Source organism: Salvia miltiorrhiza, chromosome 7, assembly GCF_028751815.1.
Source record: "Salvia miltiorrhiza cultivar Shanhuang (shh) chromosome 7, IMPLAD_Smil_shh, whole genome shotgun sequence".
NCBI classification, from domain to species: Eukaryota; Viridiplantae; Streptophyta; class Magnoliopsida; order Lamiales; family Lamiaceae; genus Salvia; species Salvia miltiorrhiza.
The window spans coordinates 7,142,340-7,164,233 of NC_080393.1; the positions used below are offsets into that span (position 1 = coordinate 7,142,340).

The following is a 21,894-nucleotide window of genomic DNA, read 5'->3' on the forward strand; positions in this document are numbered from 1 at the left end:
CTACCCATACAAAGGTGGAACACTACCCATACAAAAGTGAGAAAACTACCCGCACGTAGGCAAGAATTAAACCCAACTCACAAAGGAGAGTCTTTAAGTGCCTCAGCTTTGCTACTTGAGCTAGACCTCATCAGCAATAAATTAATCATTACTTTTATTTGAGGGTAACTCAATCATTCAATTTGTTATCCCTCAAAATAGAGGAGAAACAAATAAAGGGAATCTGTTATTAGTGATTCATTTTCATTGTTGAATCAAACACGAAATAAAAGTAACAATTATTGTTACAATTCCTCTCTTTTATTTGATTCCATTCTTTTTCCAATTCTCTACTTGAACCAAACAAGCAATATGAGTATTTTATCTTATGTTGATAAATTTATCATGGAAAAATAAAGGATAACAAAAATTTATCCCTTTAAATATATTTTTACTTTTTTCCCTCGGTTTTTACAAAAGATAATTTTATTATTTCCTATTCCTTCTTTTCACTCCAAGAAATGATAATATTATTCCTCCATTTTTATGTGATAATATTATTCTTTCTTAAAGTAAAAAAAAAAATTGAGAAATGGTGAAATTCTCTTTTATAAAAATAAAAGAGAAAGAAAGAGAGCAAATTTAAAATAAAATTTTTTATTATTTTTTTATAATAAATTTATCAATTAATGAAAATACACCTTGAACGAAAAAGACCGAACCAAGTCAAGAACCATGAAGAGATAAGACTATGCAAAGTGCATCCATAAAAGAAAAGCAAAAAAGTTTTCGTTAGCAGAACCCATCTTCACCATAAGAGAGTAAAAGCAAAATAAAGTCTATAGCTCGATTGAACACAAAATACACCCTTCATCTCACTAATTGCGACTCTCTATTTTTTGGCATAATTATTAAAATGAAAAATAATTAAAGGATAAAGTTAATAAAAAGGTGTGGATTTCATAAATTTTTGTAACAAAAATAAAATAAAAATTGGGATTAAATCATTATTCATGGAACAGGCGAAAAATAAAAATGAGTCATTATTAATAGGACGAAGAGAATAATAAATATGTACTATAAAAATACTATTGTCTTCAATCAAAATTAAACTACTCCATATATTTTCATCTTTGTCGGAAATATTAATTTATATAATTAATCAGAAATATTAATTAGATTATTCGCGTCACACATTGAAATATCCATGAACGTTTTTCTCGTGAAATAAAAACTAACTTTTCTAGAGGCAATAGTATCAGGACATAAATATCTTTATGCTCTGTTCACTACTCACACTCAATAAAATTCGTTAATCTAATATTCATACTTACCCTCTCCATTCACAAAAAAATGTACTCTCTCCGTCCCACCGAAAGTGCGCGTATTCCGTTTTTGGGATATCTCACCAAAAGTGGTGCATTTTTTTTTGGTAATAATTTTACACTACAAACAATGTGGTCCCACACACTTTTACACTACAATCTTATTCTCCTTAAATCCCGTGCCCAAAAGAAGTGCACCATTTTGACCGGGACGGAGGGAGTAATTGTTTGCCTTATATTTTCAATACCACTCTCACAATATTTAATTTATCCGATTTTAACTTTGTATGCTTTAGTTTAATTTAATGATTATTAATTAGATTTTATTTCATCTAATTAGAGTATACAATTATCTTTTATCATTTGTTTTTAATTTTATTAGTTAAAAATAGATTGATAAATTTAAAATTATGGTATATAATTTTTAAAATTTTAATTTTTTGAAATAACAATTAAGTATAATTTATAATATTAATAATAAAATTTATTTTTATAAAAATATTATTAAAATAATAAATATAAGAATGAGACAAATTTGCACAATATATGATACGCCGATAAGTCATGTCATTTTATTTTAATTACATCTAAATATGATACGCCGATAAGTCATGTCATTTTATTTTAATTACATCTAAATGTAGAATTTGCGGAAGTCTACATTTGAATGTCGCCTTCCCAAAAGTTGTTCAACGCATGCCGAATTTCAGACATTATTGGTTGTATGTTTTGTAAGAATGTTATGTGGTCCTGATTAATTGATGTTTTGTTGATTCATTGAATAGTTTTCAAGATTTAGTTTAATGCATGTTTATCTTTCTATATGATTTGGGCTGGAATAATACATCTTCCATGGATATTGAACCTACGTAGATTTGTTGTGGAATAATACATCTTCCATGGATATTGAACCTACGTAGATTTGTTGTGGACGATATATAAGAGGGCATATAAAATTTTTGTCCTTACACAAAAAATAGTCTCTTTTTATTATTTTGAAATATTTATAAAAATTAGTTTATTTTTATTTTTAGAAATTATCTATCATATAATGGGCCTTATTCTCCACCCACAATACAGTTAATTATCATTATAAATACTAATAGCATTTTTTTAAGTGAGATTATTTCTCCACTTACAATACAATAACTATTTTTATTAAAATTCGTGTTGTCTTTTATTAGAATTATTCAAAAGAAGCTATATATTTAAATTAATTTTAATTAATACTACTGATTTATTCTTCTTGAAACAATCATAATTTGATGAAAAACACAAAAAAAGACATAAATGAGAAGAGATAATGAGGACTATTTTTACTAAAAATTAAAACGTCATTTTCAGTGAGATTTATATTTTTTATGAAAAATAAGAATAACAAATTAATAAATCAATAAAATTACAAGTAAATCAATACAACTCACGAATAGACATATCTAGTTAATATAGTGAAAATATCGTACTCTCCGGAATTCGAATCCAGATGAGAATGTCTATTCATGCGTCACATTGATTTATTAGTAGAAATTGTTGACTTATTTGCATGTGTTCGCACGCATTCTTTTTCTTTTCTTTTTTTGAATTAGAATTACAAGATGTATCTAAATATAATCAAATAAGCAACCCGCATGCAGACGAGACCTCTACACTACACAAAGGTGAAAAAATAACCGCACACAGGCGAGACCAATCCACACAAAGGTGAGAACACTACCCACACAAAAGTGGGAAAACTACACCGCACGTAGGCTGAATTGAACCCAAGATCTCTCACAAAGGAGAGTCTTTGAGTGCCTCAACTTTGCCATTTGAGCTAGGCCTTATTAACTGTTCGCACGCTTTTTCATTCTCAATACATTTATATATCATTCTCAACGCAACCTTTCTTTATATATAGATTTACAACTTTTAGAGTATAAAATAAGAATAGATTTACACCATTAATCTACCCATAAGAGATTTAATCTTAGAGAAATCGAATGTAAATATATGAATTTTATGTAGAACACGTATGAATTTGCTGTATAAATTTTTGAATTGTGAAAATTAATTTTTTTGCTATTTATGAGATTCGAACTCAGGAACATGAATTCATCCAACAAACGTATGAATCGTTTTTAGATCTTGACGATATTCTAAGGGCTGAAAATGATTTCCATTTTATATTTTAAGAGCTGTGTCTATTTTAGCCTCAATGAAAATAATTATTGCAATAAATTAAAATCTATGAAGAAACAATGGAAACACATGAATAATTATACAGCACGAATGCAATTATGAATTATTGTTTAAATTGGATATAATATGCGTCATTTATTCCTCATTTTGAATTGTTGGGATAGGTCAGGAACAGCCTATGAGGATCTCCTGTGAACGACTTTTCTTTTTTTGTGTTTTGCTCTTCATTAATGTGGCAACCGACTTTCATGACAAAGGGCACTGCTGTAACCAGTGTTAGTTTTGGCACCTTTAATCTGTAGCACGTGGAAAACTGGTATATTTCTAAGTTTGAATTCCTTTCCGAATTTAATTTGCTGGGACCGACAATATTCCAACTAAATCCTCGTATATATATGCAAGCAAATTACTATTACAAACGAATCACATCGTGTTCATGTTCTACTACAGTTTCCCCAGTAGCTTTGATTTTCCAAATTAGTTAGAGGGTGTTTGGCTGAGCTTATAAGCTCCTCAAAACAGCTTATAAGCTGTTTAAGAGCTTATAAGCTTCTTCAAAGTGTTTGACAAAATAAGCTCATCAACAACTTATAAGCTCAAAAAATAAGCTCCAAGAGCTTATAAGCTTCCCAAAAAATAAGTTCCTTTGCCTCAACTTATTTTTTTATAATCTCATATGCAACAATCTTTTTATAAATATTTTTTAACTATAATTTATTATTTCCATCATATATCATTTAAGTTCATTTTTCTTAGATTTTCTCTCCCTAAAAAAATATTTTCTCTCTCTAGCAAAAAAAATTCTCTCTCTAACTTATAAGCTCAATTATCCAAATACTTTGACAACTTATAAACTCTTAAAAATTACATCTTATAAGCTCTTGAAACATCTTAATTATAAGCTCCAAGAGCTTATAAGCTCTTTAAAATAAGCTTAGCCAAACACCCTCTTAATCAACCAAATTTTCCCAAATTAGTGCCTTTTTACGTGCCACCAAGAAAAGGAACATGCATGTGACATTTGGCCGGGCAAATTCTCTTAGAATTGTACATTACACCCTCTCCGTCTCACAAAAACATGAACATTTTGTTATTTTGGGGCGTCTCATAAAAACATGAACATTTCTATTTTGGTACACTACCCCACCACAATCCATTTACTTTTCATAAAGTGGGCACTCACAATAAACTTTTATCTAACATTTCTTAAAACCCGTGCCACTTACAAATGCTGATGTTTTTGTGAGACGGAGAGAATATTTATTTTTCTACTATGGTATGATTTTATACACAGAGAAAATAAATACTAAAAAGATTCATTGAAATTTGAATAGATTTTTGACTTTCCTTAACATGTGAGTGTCCTTGATAATAATCAAGTACAAACAAAAAGAGACGTCACACGAGTTCGAAGTAAGTGGTTCCGTCTTTTGTTTCTCATGCATTAATTATAAACACGAGGACATTATATGGTTTGGCCAAAGAATTGAAATCCCAAATTCAATTAAAGAGGCGGATCGAAATATGTATTCCACCCATGTGGCCCTACTCGTCTGGGTATGAGAGATTCATATACGTGTGCGTATGTGTATAATATATATATATATAGGGTTGGGTTCCGGTGGATCCCTATGCTTATCATAGATCCGTAGATCCAAATCTAGACCACACATTTATGACATGTGGTGCATCAAGATGGTGACACGTGGCAAGACATTTCAAGGCAAAATCTGGAGAGGGGTAAAATTGAAATGTAATTTTCGAAATAAAAAAAAAAATTATATTTTCTCAAAATATATATATTTTAGATGCATAAAGTTTCATACGAGAATGCATGAACTTTCATATAAAAATGCATAAAGTTTCATATAAATATGCATAAGATTTCACCCCACCCCAACCCCACCCCCCACACCCCAGAACCCCACCCCACCCCACCCCAGAACCCCATCCCCACCCACCCCCTACCCCCCCACCCCCCCAATTTTTTTTTTATTTTTTTATTTTTTTAAAAACTGATTTTCTGACCACTGACCCACCCCCACCCCCACCCACCCCACCAAAATTTTTTTTTTAATTTTTTTATTTTCTCAAAAACTGATTTTCTGACCACTGACCCCCCCACCTCCCCCCCCAAAAAAAAATTTTTTTTTTTTGAAAATCAGTTTTTTAAAAAATAAAAAAATAAAATTTTTTTGGGGGGGGGGGTGGGGGGTGGGTCGGTGGGGGGTGGGGGTGGGCCAACAATTAGAAAATCAGTTTTTGAAAAAAAAAATTTTTTTTTTTGGGGGGTGGGGGTGGGGGTGGGGGGGGTTGGTGGGGGGGGGGGGCAGGGGTGGGGTGGCGAAACTACCAGATTTATTAAAATGAAATGCATTTTTTGTATAATTTAATGCATTTTTATGTGAAAACTTTATGCATTTTTGTTTGATTTTATATGCACGTGAAACATGCATATTTTTGGGGGTGGTAATGGGGAGGGTTGGGGGTGGTGTGGGCTGGATTGGGGGGTGGTATGGGGTGGGGTGGTGAAAATACCAAAACTGAAAAAAATTAAATGCATTTTTCTGTTTAAAGTTATGCATTTCATGTGAAAACTTTATGCATCTTTGTGTGAAACTATATGCATCTAAAATATCTATTTTGAAAAAATCTAAAAAAAATATATATTTTTTTAATTATTAAATCCGAAAATTACATTCCTATTTTATCCCTCCAGATTTTGCCTTGGAATCCTTGCCACGTGTCACCATCTTGATGCGCCACATGTCATAAATGTGTGGTCAAGATTTGGATCTAGGGATCTATTATAAGCATTGGGATCTATATGATCCCATTCCTATATATATATATATATATATATATATATAAGTCTTGATACGCATTAATTCGATCATAAGCAGCCTTGATTTTTGGATCTAGCTAGCTGGTGTTTGCAATGAAGCGGAGCGAGACGAGTTCGAAGAACAAAATGGAGAGGAAGACCATTGAAAAAAATCGAAGGATTCGAATGAAAGCTCTTGGTTTTAAGCTTGTTTCCATCATTCCAGATCGCCATTTCACCCAACCCAAGGTACCTACGTATATATCATGTGTTTCATTACATTAATTAATTTAATCTCCATGATACGTATATATATGTAGGAATTCTTGTCACATCTAGATCAGATAGATGAAGCAGCTTCTTACATCAAGATCTTGAGAGAGAGAATACAAGTACTGGAAAGAAGAAAGGCACAGCTCATAAATTCCGGCAGCACTGGTGGTGGATTGATGTCTCCAATCCTGACAGTGAAGGAGTTAGGTTTTGGTGTGGAGGTGGTGTTGATTAGTGGCGTAAACAAGAATTTCTTGCTAAGTCAAGTGATTAGTGTAATCGAACAAGAAGCAGCTCAAGTCCTCACCGTTAACATCTCTACTGTTGCACAAAACATTATCTACACTCTCCATGCTCAGGTCATCATTACAATATTTTATGAAAAATATGAAAATATATATGATATTTTATGATTATATATGTAATTGAAATATTACATTAATTGTTTATGGCAGGTTAAAATTTCTAGGGTTGGCGTGGACACTTCAAGAATAAGTGATAGGATACGGGAGATCATTTCCTCAAGCTTATAAAATTTCTTCTTGGAAAGGAAATTAGACCATTAATATTTAAGTGACAGGTTGGATGCAGGAGTTCATTTTCTCAAGCTTAATTTCTCTTCAGAATTTGTTTATTGTAAGCACCCTCTAATTTCAATCTTTATACACGAGTATCTAAATATTAATTCATATCCGTTTCTTATGATCATGAATAGTTTATAGAATTAAGATGTTAAATTCTGATCTTTTACTGATTGCACGCGAAGAAACTCATTCCATCTACTAGGCCATGCAACTGGTGAATTTGTAATCTTCATCATCAAGTAATTATAATTATATGGAAAAATTGTCATCAAATCTATACATCATTCAAATTTATCATGCAAATTAATCTTAAGTAGTTTATCACGTTTGAAAACTCTAGTTTCAAGTGTTTCTCCTTTCTTCTCTTTTTTTCTTCTTCTTCATTTGAAGTTTAGTAGTATAATTTTTTCTTGCTCTTTTGTGCCAAGTTCAAGATCATTCTTCAAATCGTACCCTTCATATATATATTAGAGAGAGAAGAGATCATACAGATTTCTTAGCTTAGAAGAAATCGTACCCTTCATATACATTTTCTAAGCATATACTGTTAAAACACAAATATATATATATATATATACATATTGTTATGTTGAAAACAAAATTATATATATACACTACAAGAAAAATGCTTATAGACACCGGTTAAAAATTGGTGTAAGAGCACCCGCAACGCACCTACACGACCCACCCTACTCGAGTAAGGGTGAGATCGTGTAGGGCGTTGCAGCCCTACCTCACTCGAGGGCTACACGATGCATCGTGTATGCCCGATAGCCATGAAATTCGGCGCGTGTTTTACACGCGCCATAATATTTAAAAAAAAAATTGAAATTTGAAAAATTGGGCTTTGCGTGCTTTTTTTTTTTTTACCGTTTGCATAACACCTACTAAGTGTAGCTAGCTCCCTATGAAATTTTCTAAGACGGCGCACAACACCTTGCGAATTTTTGCCTCAAACTCCCAAAGTGACCTAAAAATGATCTTGCATGCAAAACCACCAAACTAAAGTCCAGGACACAATCCAACAACCAATTAAACAACATGCTAGAGACGATTCTGAAAAAATTGACACAAAATAAACACACTCAGTCAAGTAACACATTCTAATCGAACAATTAATCCAGCTCATTTAGAGTATGATCACCAAAAACTAGGACCAAATCGCAACTCAAACGAATAAAATTAAGGATAAAAAACAGTCAATAAACTCAGTGATGCGCGCATAACACACATACACGCAGTAAAACATTCAATTTGGTGAGGTTGGCGGCGTGCTTCTTGCACCTCGGTGGTGGCGGCGCCGGATTGAGGAAGAGGCTACTGGCGGCGCCGATGAAGATGCCAACGAGGGCTTAATTGGAATTGAGGATAGAAATTGGGGGTAGAAATTGAAAGAAGAAAGAAATTAGGGGTTAAATTTTTTTTTGACTAACGTTTGACTAACAACGGTTAGTCAAAGGGGTTTAATTGATCGATTTTTCGGACTTTGGGGGCCTATTTGCACACACAGTGAGTATGAGGAGCAATACGCTATAGGGGCCTATCTGCACCTTAACCCTAATAATAATAATGATATTAACTTAAGGTACTCACCAATGAGCGAGAACCTCAACAGATTTTGACCCATCCTTATGTTTGACAATTCCGGTGCCCGGTGAATATAGCAGAAAGTTCTTATAACATTGCAATTTAATGCTAGAAAAAAAGAATGGGTAGATGCATAACAGTAACCACGACAATTAATACAACAACAATAATGTATTAACAGAACTCTACTGCTCTACTGCCCAAGAACAGTCTTGCTAATAAACTTGATTAATTTTGCAATAGAAATACTGATTTCCTAGATAGGATCAAATAATCATTTACTATTATTTAAGCATATGTGGCATAATTTGTAGTTATACTTGAGGACAACAAATCCACATAAAGAGTCGAAGGTCGAGACGTAATCTGATAAGATGTAGCATTATACCCTCCAAATTTCAAAAACTTAAGTGTAATTTGAAGCATAAAACCAGATTTCCTAGATAGAAAGTGACAACAATGGGACAAACAATCATAGGGAAACAGTTCGTGCGCCTCTTGTTTACTGTTAGCTCAGCGATCTGTTTCTGCTTCTTCGAGTTTGAGGCAGAGCACGGGCAGCAACAGACAACCAGCTGCGTTATTGGAGCTCTGCAAATTTTAGTGACATTAGATCATAGAATGCAACGTGGAGTTATATGCTCACTTTATAGAATTTGTTCTAAGTTTCTGTAGCTTGTTATCATTATTATAGTTCTTGTCTGTTATCAGATAATTTGTTTTGGAGCTTTATAAAATCAATAACATTCTAGCCTTTGGATCAACTAACCAATTATAATGTTATAGAAGATTATAATGCCTAAACTCCGAAAATGTCTTCTAAGAAAAGCAGTTAAATTCTTGACTCACTAAATTGTCAGTTAGGAGCTATACATTCTATTAACACCAGAATAGTACAACATATGGCCACTCCAGAATTCACACAAGTAAATATCCAAAACATTCTATTAGTGCTAGTGAGGGTAGTAGAAACCACTACGTGCATTTGATGATTTGATTCAGTTAATGAACAAGTAAATAAAGGCCTAGAACATAACACTAGTACCTTTATTATTTTAGTAACTTATGTGTATGAAACTTTGCCATTACAAAAGAATTCAAAGACATTATCAGCATGTGTCTTGGCATAAGCTGGATCAGTGGCAGAGAAAACTATACCTTCAACTAAAATTACAGTAAAGATGAGAAGCCCTTTGGAAAAAGCTAGACGAACAAGTGGACCTGTTATTAATTCAGAAACAGGTTATCGTCGCAGCTACATGTCAAGAGAAAAATGTATAGAACATATTTTATACAATACGATTACATGCATTTTAATCATTTTCTAGTTGGGTTTAATTTGGAATATCTACGAACATATAATCCTAAATGGATCAGAACATTAATCGAAATGTCTAGGTGAATTTTTTTACTATATGTTTTTAATCTTTTGTGCTATATAAACTTAGTTAAAATAATCAATTAATCGAGTTTGAGATGAGTTCATACACATTTTATACAATACGATTACATGCATATTAGAGGCACCACCTTATTTCATGTGCATTTATGATTTCTTATGCATTCTATATCCCTATTTTATCTCAAATACTCATTTTGTGTATTTTTTTATTATTATATATATAGATAGGGAAAGGTTCAAGAAATAACCACTAAATAAAAGAAGAACGGAGAACCATTTTTAGTCATATCTTGTTGGATGAATGTAGATCCTGGGTTCGAATCCTAAAGGGAGCAATTTTTTTTTATTTTTTGAGTGCATTAATTTTAATAGCGAATGCATTAATTTTTACAGTGGATACATTAGATTTGATGGTTCTCACACATAATATAGTTCTCTCTAGAACCACACCCTAGATAATATATATATATATATATATATATATATATATATATATATATATATATATATATAGGGTGTGGTTCTAGAGAGAACTACATTATTTGTGAGAACGGGAGAACCATCAAATCTAATGCATCCACGGTAAAAATTAATACATTCACTGTTAAAATTAATGCACTAAATTTTTTTTAAAAAAATGCTCCATTCAGGATTCGAACCCAGGATCTGCATTCATCCAACAAGATGATGCATCCACCGTAGATCTTGATGATCGAATGACTGAAAATGGTTCTCCGGTCTTCTTTTATTTATGGTTCTTTCTTGAACCTCTCCCTATATATATATATATATATATATAGGGGACGGTTATTCAATAAACCACCCTTATTTTAAGAATTACGAACCAGAAAAATGCATGAATTTTATGTATAACACGCATGAATAAACTGTATAAAGGCATGAATTGCGAAAAATAATTTTTTGCTACCTTTGGGATTCGAACTCAGGACCATGAATTTATCCAACAAGGTGATGAATCAACCGTAGATTTTGATGATCTAAGGGCTGAAAATGATTCCTAATTTATATTTTAAGAAGAGTTCTTATTTTAGCCTTCCCATATATATATATATATATATATATATATATTCTAATTTTTACATATTTTATAGAATATGAAAGTTTTTTAATTATTCTTAATTATTTTTAAAATTTTGGAATTGTGTAACTCTTTTTCATGAGATATTATCAATTGAAAATCTAAAAATGAGAGGATATTTGCGTGTTTTGATAATTAGTACTCCTTCAGTCCTACCGAAAGTGAGTCGTATTTTTTTGTTGGCCGTTCCGACGAAAGTGAGTCGTTTCCTTTTTTTTTTGTAAAAATTAGGAAACTTATAGACTCTATTAATAAAACTAATTACCTTATTTGTCTTAATCACCCTAATTAACATTCATTCCTTAATTCTGAAAATATTTTTGAATTAACATTTTTAAAAATCTTTAATTACACATATAATTAAATACATTTAATACACTAAACAATAATTTCTTAAATCTTGTGTCCAAAAGAATTGTCTCACTTACGGTGGGATGGATGGAGTAACTGTTAATACACTTATACACGTGTTTGGGACAAAAACATGTAGTGAAATTATTATTTTTATTTTATTTAAGACATGTTGGGGTATATAAATTCTAAATTGGTTCGAATATTAATATAATCAACACACCAAAAGAATTTTCTCTATCTTTTTATGTTTTTGCTATTTATAGCATTCCCTCCGTCCCATTACAAATATCTCATTACTTTTTGGCACAGAAATTAAGGAATATGTAATTAGTAGATAAAGTGAATTGGTGGAGAGAGAGAGAGAGAGAGAGAGAGAGAGAGAGAAATAAATTGGGATCTGTAAAAAGTAGGTATGGAGAGAGTAGGTGGTGGGTCCATTAGTTAATTAATCTCTTAATTATTTGTCAAAAAAGGAATGAGACATTTGTAATATAACATCCCATTATGGAAACTGAGACATTTATAATGGGACGGAGCGGGTAATATTTACTCCCTTCGTCCCGTTAAAAGCAGCCACGTTCTTTTCGGCACGGAGATTAAGAAGGGGATTGTTATGTTTTAATTAAGTGTTGTCTACCAAAATTAAAGAGTTAATTAAGTCTTCTTCTCACTGCATCTGTTCCATTTTCTGGCCGACGACGACTCAAATCGCAAATCGCAAACCAGATCCCACAAGAACTGAAGTAAACCAGATCGCAAATTGCAAACCAGATCGCAAATCGCAAACCATCTCAAATTTTGCAAAAATCTTCAAGAAATGAAGCAAATTATTTCTCTTTCCAATCTCACTCTCTCTTTCTCGTCTCATTTCCTTTCACCTCTTTCTTCCTGTTGAGCAGAAGTAGTTCAGATCGCCAGTCGAAGGGAGACCCAACGGCAATTGGTGTCTAGGGCTTTTCAGGCCTGGCTCAGGGGGCTGTTGAGCGACTGGTGGTCGGAGGCGGCGCCCCTCGCCGGATAATCGAAGGGGAAGAAGTTGGGTCGGATTTGTGTTTATTGGAGAGAGATCTGAGCAAGGGAAAAGATGAGAGCTTCGTGCCGAACTTGGGAAGGGAGAGAGAAGCAAAGGTAGGTGGCGGTGCTGCCGCCGCCGAGGAAGGAAACGTTGCCGCGTGGGGCGGCGGCTGGCTAGGCGGATCTTGGCTGTTTGTTCTAAGCAAGGGGGAAGAGAAAGAGTGAGGGAGAGAGAGGGCAGTGGTTGTGGCTTGGTGTCGTGGCGGTGGTCGTCCGGAGTGACGTATATTGAGTGAGGAAGAGAAGAGAGAAGAGATAGGTTTAAATTTAATTATGATCTTAATTAAATTTAATTCAATGGGCTTAATTACGTCCAAATCTTTCCTATTTTAGAAAGTGGACACTGTTAATGGGACAAACCAAAATGGAAAGGTGACCACTTTTATTGGGACGGAGAGAGTATTATTTAATGTTCACCTTTTTATTTGGACATATAACCAATTATTGTGACAACTTTTATTTATAAAGAAATTTTATATGAGTTTAAAATGAGAACGCATAGTAAAATTACTTTTCCTTATCCCATTTAAGTGAAACATTAAATAAGGTCAGTTTAGTAAAATAATATTAATTTAAATAGTGGACTACCTTTTTGGGACATCTCAAAATGGAACAAGAGACTAATTTCATGGAACCAATGGAGTAAATATTAGGTGAATGTGTTATGAGTAGAAGAAAATATCCACATATATTGTAGTATTAATTAATGATATAAAGTGTGATAAAAAAAAAAAAAAGAGTTTGTGTTGGATCATGTGCGGTATAATTGTGAATAAATTGATAAAATGAAGGTAAAAAGAAAGTACTCCCCCCATCCGTTTCTTTTCGAGTTGTTCTAGGAAGCATAAAGGATTTGGAGTGGATAGTATCAAAACATAAAAAATTTACCCTTTCGTAGAACATATCAAAATAACAAAAATATTGTCCCTAAGAGGACACCAAACGGTGCGACCTCCTGTGTGAACACAATGAGGTTCCGGGTTCAAACCACACTGCTCCCCCTCCCCAACTCCTCCAAGTAAAAAAAATAACAAAAAATATTACATATTAAAAAAAGTATCATATTAGAATAAAGCATAAATTTATTTTTTAAAATTCATATTAATAATTTATAGCGTAAAGTAATTCAGTATCGAAAATTCGAGTGTCTATTCACGAGTTTACCTAAAGATAAGTACTAGTAAGTCACTGTACCTCCAAAAAGGAGTTAGTTAAGTAGTCAACGCATACAGTTATGTCATTTTGATTTTGATCACTTAAAAAAAATTCTTTTACGGTTTTACCTAAATAAGAAAGTTACGGATTTGCTGGTCAGATTTTCGCGGCAAACGCGGCGTGAGAATGCAATTCTAAATTTCTAATCTGTCTTTTTTTTTTTCTTTTTTTTATTTGAACACTTCTATTCCTAGTCAATTGACTCCAGATATCCTCGCGGCTTTCGTCCCAAATACCATCAGATAAATTTAGATGTTTTTTTTAGGCAATTTAAATGTTGATTCCGCTGCTAGTATATCGAAGATTCGTATTTAAGGGCTAACGGAAAAATTTATGTCGTTAAATCCATCGTGAAATTCATTGCTTCAAGTGATTTATAGCCCATTGTCATATAGAGGAATAAAGGATCGGCAATAATTGTACAATTGCTGGCATGCCTACTTTTTTGAGATAGAACGAGAAAAAAATGAAAAGGGGTGTGATCAGTGGCGGAGCCAGGCCCGAGGTGTTGGGAACTTGGGGGACAAAATATTTAAAATATCTAAAATAACTTATATAGATATAATATAATAAAATATTTTTACAAATCACAAAAATTCTCTATGATTACTAAAATGGAGTAATATGAACTCATTGTAAAGTAATATATATTTTTTTTATATAATTAAGTAACAAGATAAAGACAATCTCTCATTCTATTTAGAAGCTGATTTTTTTATAATTTTTGTGACAAAAAAAGAAAGTTATTTTTACAGTGTCATAGATATGTATATACTCTGTATTCCCTGTGTCCTCTCACAATAATTCAATAATTATGTGAATTTAGAATTTGGATTATATATATATATATATATATATATATATATAAAATATTGATATTTATTTATTTTTTACAATAAAACTCGAAGAATATTCATGGGTGTAAAAAAGAAGACCCACATACTACTATTAAAATTCTGATAACAATAAACAAATAATTATGCCAAACGGAAAGCTAGAAAAGTAATAAAAAAATTGTGAATTAGAACGAATTTAGAAAAAATTAACTTTTAAAATTCAGAGTTAATAATGATCCTTCAGTAAATTAATTAGATTATTGAATATACATTGGGGCTTCGCTTGGATAAGAAATTGAAGAAGTAAGACGAAATAAATATTTAAAATAAAGAAGAGTTTCAAAAGACCAATGAATTGTATTTTGTCAATAATATAAAAAATAGTTAGAATTTGTGTAAATTAGGAATAATACTTTATTGGTGCAATTTTTGAATTGAATTTACTTGAATTTATCTATTTGAATGTAATTTACACAATTTCAGCCTTCTCTTGTTAGACATACACGTATGAGCCCTTCCATCCAACACCAAAAAATCATTTATTTTCTTTTATTTTTGCCCCTACTTTTCATAATTTTTGGTGGGGCAAACTTAAATATTTATGTAAAATTAAATATATATGGAGGCATAATATAACTCAATTGAGGGGGGCAATTGCCCCACCATTCTGTAGTGTAGCTCCGCCCATGGGTGTGATTAATGATTATATGCAAGTATATTAACTTTTAGCGAAGTACAGGGGTAGAGATAGTCACTTAAATTTAAATTTCAACGTTTTTGCTACAAGATTTAATTATATGGATTACGGCCATACTTTGGAAAATAAAAACGGCGACTTGAATAACGTGCGCAAAAGGTGTATGTAGTACAAGCAGACTTGGACTTTTGACGAGGACACTGCCTATTTTGCCCTTTGACTATACTACTACTAGAAAAAATGACGTTAATGACCGTGAAATTGGTCGATGAAAATAAAAAATCGATCGTTAAAAATGCTATAAATTGAATTAACGATTGATTTGAGGTGTCGTTAATTTTAACGATCAAATATTTGATGGTTATAAATGCTAAATTTGGTCTTAAATTTTCACCATTTAACATCTATTTAACAATTGAATTTTTTATCTTAAATTAACGAGCGGTTTGTTAAAAAAAAATTAGACAAAATTTCGACCATAACGACCTGGTTTTAGATTCGACGATTGTCCCCACATGCCAACACAAATATTTTCTAGCGTGTTTTTTCCTCATTAGCACACATTTTGATAAACACACATCTTGAGAAACTTCTCCGTGGATCATCCATCATTACTAGCGTGCAACATACTAATACGAGTCATTTTTACTGTGTTTTTTACTCATTCGCACACACCCTGAGAAATTTCTCCGTGGTTACTCATTAATTCACACACACTTTCAAGCCAAGCTTTAACCTTAGAGGAATTGCCCAAAACTAATCTCATAGTTTTCTTCCAAGTGGTCACCAGAAAAAAATATGCACCTTAGGTTAATGCACTCAAAAAAATAATATATATGTTCCCTTCACAATTCGAACTCAGGTATCATGCATTCATCCAGCAAGCCAGATAATGCATTCGTCATAAAATTTAGTGATCGAAGTGCTGAAAATGGTTCTACGTACTCTTACTTGAATCTTTTCATATATATATATATATATATATAGGGTGGACTACCGTGAGACCACATCTTAAAATAAGAAATAAAAGCAATTTTTAATATATGAATTTTATGTAGAACACGTACGAATTCGCTGTATAATGGTATGAATTGTGAAAAATAAATTATTGCTACCTTTGGGATTCGAACTCAGGACCATAAATTCATCCAACAGGATTACGAATCAACCGTAGATCTTGATGATCTAAGGGTTGAAAATGATTCTTATTTTATATCTTAAGAAATGCTCTTATTTTAACCCTTCCATATATATATATATATATATATATTGGTGAATCAAGGACCAACACCTAATCTACAAAGCAATAAATATGGACTATACCTAGTGTGAGTGATCGGAGAAGGCAAAGCAAACAATCGGAAAACACAGAACAGGAGAAAAGTAGCTGTTGTAATCGAAAGTAAGAGATAGCGTAGTTACAATGCACGAGCTCAGGTTCTATTTATAGATTACATAGGAGGGCAAAATGGTAAAATCATCTGTGGTGCATGCGCTTGGCGTGGTAGAGGGGCATGTCGGTAAATTTGCCTTCACTCGGGAAATCTCCTGCGTCTCTGGCGATTCCACTGATGAAGGTAGTTCCTCTGGCGAAGGCTGCTTCTCTGGCGAGGGTGACTTCTCTGGCGATGGTGACTTCTCTGGTGTATAAGATGCCTTTAGTGAGTAAGATCCCTCTGGCGGGGATGATTTCCTCTGACGAGTACGCTTCCTCTGCCATGCTTATTCCGCTGGTGGAGTCGATTCCTCTGATTTGCACCATTTCCCTACTCTGCACATATCACTCCTCATCAACCACTCCCCCCTCTAGTCTGGTTGAACCGGGTATTCTTCGTGTTCAACCAGCGAAGTATTGTTAGAGCCAGCGCTATGCTGTTTTCCTTGGTCTGACTAGTTCACTCTGGGACGATGCAACTAGTCAGAGGATTCGCCCGCGTGGATGACGTCACTAGCATTAAATGTCCGCCCTTTCTACAGTGCTTTTTCCGTACCCCGAGGTTACTTTTTAACCTTTGCGTCTTTTCGTCTCTCCGTAGAAATTCTTAGCCATTGATTAATTCCCGTATGCCACGCGTCATTCATCCCGTATGGTGGTAGTTGCCCGCGTACGTTACTTAGTCAGTTTCGAAATTTTGCTTCCCACTATTCATCTTCTCCACTTTTTCCCTAATTCCTTCATCTGCGATTTCCGGCGATTCTCTCCCTGTTCCGGCGTATTTCCAGCGATCCTTCCATTCCGGTATTTACAGTCAATCTTTCCCTGACCTAGGTAATTCGCGTAACCTCTTCTTCCAATATTTGTGATTAGTTGTAGTGTAGTGGTGTACTTGTTGGTGCTCTGATTGAGCGTGCTAGAAACTCTAGGATAAAAATTTCTGATAATGGCTTCCACTTCCGCTCCCCAGCCCTCGCGTTCTCCCTCTCCCCGAGATTCTTCATCTTCCTCCCCTCAGCCTCAGGGTCTTGAAATCCTTCCTTCCCCCTCCGTCTCACGTGATTCTCAGGCTACTCCCAGTCCCTCTCATCCCAAAAAGAAAACTAAAAAGGCTACCCAACCCCCCAAACCTGTCCTCCATTCTCGCCTTAGCTTCACGACGATGGAAAAGATGAGAAGCAAGTGTCGTTGCCCTGACGGCTTAAGATTCGAGGCCTTCTCTAAAGCCTCGAAACCTCCGGAACAACTTCGTGACCACAAAACAATAGCTCTCTGGCAAGCCCAGATAGACGCTGGCCTAAGGCTTCCTCCTCCTCCTCTCCTGGTTGACGTCTGCAATCATTTTCGCATCCCTTTTTATCAAGTTGCCCCTTCTGCCATCCGGAGATTATATGCCTTCCATATTCTCTGCCGGGCCCATGGTGTTGGGGACACCGCCAAACTATTCTGTCAGACCCAATCTCTCCGCATGCAAGGCAGTCCCTTGTATAGCTTTGCCGGTCTTCAGAAATATCCCACCTCCTTCCTTTCCTTCTTAAATTCTTTTGACAAGGATTTTTTGTTTAATTACTGTTACAGGCGTACCTTGTTGGTTCTTGGCGCGATTGCGGTGCCTTGGAGCTGGAGTGGCATAATCCTCGGACCACTTATAAACCAGCCTCTCAGGCTGCTCCCTCCACTTTTGACCTGGGTGTCATAGCCCACCTTAATGCCATGAATAAGGCTGAGCCCCTACCCTGTAAATATCTCGCCGAGAACAATTCGGCTCTGGCATACAATGGCTTATTTCCCCTATATCCAAAGAAACAATAGGTAAAAAATATGGGTTAGAAAATATATTGACTTTTGTTACCCTGATTCTAACGGTGTAGAATTTTTATTTGCAGACATGTCTTGGAGGAAAAAGTGCGGGGTCAATTTGGATGACGCTGCTTCTCCCACTCGGAGCAGGGAACATGGCTCGGGAGGCTCTGCTTCCCGAACGGGCCCCTCAGAACAACCCACTGGGTCCGAGATAGTCGCCATTCTCCTTGTGGCAGAGGTCCCAGAGAGAAACGTGGAAGCCTCCCGCACATTTGATGCAGAGGAAGTTGATGCAGGTGGCCTTGTTAACAGGCGTAGGCGCCCCAGTACTGGTGATGCATCTGGTGCTGGTGAAGAAGATGTTCAGATTGTGGACATTACTGATGAAGTTCCTTCTCCCAACTCTGCCCAGGACACCGCCACTCCCGATCTCTCGAAGAAGTGGAAGAGGGGCTCTCTGATCTCTGTGGGTGAGAAGGAGAAACAAGAAAGCCTGAAGAAGGCTGGCAAGTCCGCGAATCCAGCCAAGAAGCCTGCTGGTGGTTCGAAAGTCCCTCCTTCTGCTGGGGGAAAGGGCAAGGGCAAGGTTGTGGTCCTCGCTGTTGATGAGTCGGAGGATATTATTCCTGGCCCGATTTCCAGTTTGTCGGGGCAGGGGTTTATTGATGCCTTGTCGTCTCGTGTCCATTCGAAAGACAAGGAGAAAGTGGAGAACTTGACACGAGGGGCTCTGGCAAGTCAGCTTGCCCAGACGGCTCTTCAGGTATTTTGCAGCTTGTATCCTTATCTAAAAATTTAAGTTATTAACCCTTTGATTGTTCTGGTGGCCCCCGTTTCTCTGAAGAAAATCATTCCTTTAGCGAAGAGTATTTCTTTGTTCTGACATGATCCATTCTATTTCCTTGTAGGTGGGGTCTCGGCTCTGGGGAGCTATCCAGCGCATCCACGATTATGATGTGTTGGAGAAAGAGAGAGAAAAGGAGCAGGCGGACATTGCCAAGCGTGACGATGCCGTCGCTGGGGTAGTGGAGCGTCTGAGTGGAGCTGAGGCAGAGATTGCTGAGTTGAAGGCCAAGCTGGCCCAAGTAGAGGTGGAAACGTCGTCCCTGGCCTCCGAATTGACAAGGGTGACGAGGGAGAGTCACGAGAGCCTTATGAGGTTCAAGGCGGGGTACGAAAAAGACTACAGGGAAGCCAGGCGTGACTGGAGGAAGACACTTGTAGAAGCTCAGAACCGTGCTTATGTCCTAGGGGCGCGAGATCAACGTCTGGAGTATTTCTTGTCTCCTCAGGGCCAGCACTTCTTGGGGGTAATGTTGGAAGGCACCTTGGAGGCCTTCAAGCGGACTCCCGAGTATCTGGAAGACTTCGGGCCCCTCTTTGCTTACGTGATAAAACAATCCGCCACGAAGGCGTTAGAGATGGCGGGGGCATCTCCGGAGCAGCTTGCCACCCTGGATCTGCGAGCCCTGATGGAGAACCTCAAGGATGAGGACATAAACCAGCTGATGAAGATCCCTGAAAATTCCCCGGAGAAGCCGGTGTGGTGGTATCCAGTGTTGGAGAAGGCCCTTCCTTATTTTGCCTTTGGGGTTGGGTCTGACTCATTGCCCTCTGCTCCCATGTATATGCCTGCCTTCTCTGCTTCCCTGGTGGGCTTCGTGAACCGGCTACGGGATTCTACTGGCAAAAGCACCCGGAAATTTTCTCAATACAGTATGGTGCCTCCCCTGCCCTCTGACTTGGCGGCCTCAGCTTTTGAAGACTCGGCTTCCTCTTACTCCGCAGTGGATCGGCTTTTTACCCTATATAGAGATGAAAGAACATATGTACAAGAAGCTGTGAAACTGCTGGACGTGGATTCCCGTCTCCCGAAGATGAAGGAAACTGGCATGCTGCCGGTGTTTACAGAGGGAGCCTCTGCTAGCCAGGTCCCCGCAATTGCCACCTCTGCTCCCGTCTCCTCTACTCCTGCTGAAGATTCATCTACTCCTCCCTCTTGATGTCCCCAATCTTCCCCTGACTTATCAAAAAGTTTTTGTAACCCCTTAGTTTGTAAAGAACTCAATACTTACTTTTGGTTTTTGGTGTATAACTCTGCCTCCTGCACATGTTTAAATGAAGTTTCTTCCCTGCTTGTGCTTCTTTCTTTCCTTCGTACTTCGTATTATTTTTGTTACCTGTTGATGTTAAATTTGCATTCTCGGATCTCCAACTGCGGTGTATATTTTTGGTGTTGATGTTGATTTCTGACTTTGTTGAAATCTGAATGACCTCTCTGCTGGTTTTGACTGACTCCTATGGCGAGGATTTTGGCTGACTCCTCTGGCGAGGATTTTGATGACTCCTCTGGCGAGGATTTTGATGATTCCTCTGGCGAGGATTCTGATGACTCCTCTGGTGAGGATTCTGATGACTTCTCTGGCGAGGATTTTGATGACTCCTCTGGCGAGGATTTTGATGACTCCTCTGGCGAGGATTTTGCTGCTGCTTCCCGTTCAAGCCTTCCTTTGTTGCTTCCCATCCAATGCATTCCTTTGCTGCTTCCCATCCAAGCGCTCCTTTGCTGCTTCCCATCCAAGCTTGAACACTCTGCGCGGAGCATGGAAGACCCGGGGGGCGTAACCAACTTTTGCGGCTTACGATTAAATAGTAACCCTCTGCGCGGAGCATGGAGGACCCGGGGGGTGCAACCAACTTTCGCGGCTTACGATTAAATAGTAACCCTCTGTGCGGAGCATGGAGGACCCGGGGGGTGCAACCAACTTTCGCGGCTTACGATTAAATAGTAACCCTCTGCGCGGAGCATGGAGGGCCTGGGGGGTGCAACCAACTTTCGCGGCTTACGATTAAATAGTAACCCTCTGCGCGGAGCATGGAGGGCCCGGATGGCACAACCAACTTTCGCGGCTTACGATTAAATAGTAACCCTCTGCGCGGAGCATGGAGGACCCGGGGGGTGCAACCAACTTTCGCGGCTTACGATTAAATAGTAACCCTCTGCGCGGAGCATGGAGGATCCGGGGGGTGCAACCAACTTTCGCGGCTTACGATTAAATAGTAACCCTCTGCGCGGAGCATGGAGGGCCCAGATGGCGCAACCAACTTTCGCGGCTTACGATTAAAAGAACCCCCCTGCACGGAGCATGGAAGACCCGGGGGGTGCCACCAACTTTCGTGGCTTACGGTTAAATGCAACCTCTGCACGGAGCATGGAGGACCCGGGGGG

The 21,894-nt window shown here is 36.5% G+C and overlaps 2 protein-coding genes across 2 annotated transcripts in view; both read left to right on the forward strand.

Annotated features, from left to right (window-relative positions):
• Positions 1-21,894, forward strand: part of LOC130992114 (nucleolar complex-associated protein 2) — an 884,658-nt gene that overhangs the window by 533,788 nt on the left and 328,976 nt on the right. The gene's annotated exons all lie outside the window — the stretch shown is intronic.
• On the forward strand, positions 6,371-7,264 carry LOC130992182 (transcription factor bHLH167-like). The gene is made up of 3 exons (XM_057916730.1): positions 6,371-6,555; positions 6,627-6,938; positions 7,035-7,264. Exons 1-3 carry the CDS (start codon positions 6,421-6,423, stop codon positions 7,110-7,112), a joined length of 525 nt encoding a protein of 174 aa, XP_057772713.1. The 5' UTR covers positions 6,371-6,420; the 3' UTR covers positions 7,113-7,264.

What these genes read in the sequence shown, in the direction of transcription:
- LOC130992182 (XM_057916730.1), top strand. Translation starts at nt 6,421, where the DNA reads ATGAAGCGGAGCGAGACGAGTTCGAAGAACAAAATGGAGAGGAAGACC. An exon ending in GCCATTTCACCCAACCCAAG is followed by an intron (nt 6,556 to 6,626) that starts GTACCTACGTAT and finishes ATATATATGTAG; the next exon opens with GAATTCTTGTCACATCTAGA. An exon ending in TCTACACTCTCCATGCTCAG is followed by an intron (nt 6,939 to 7,034) that starts GTCATCATTACA and finishes TGTTTATGGCAG; the next exon opens with GTTAAAATTTCTAGGGTTGG.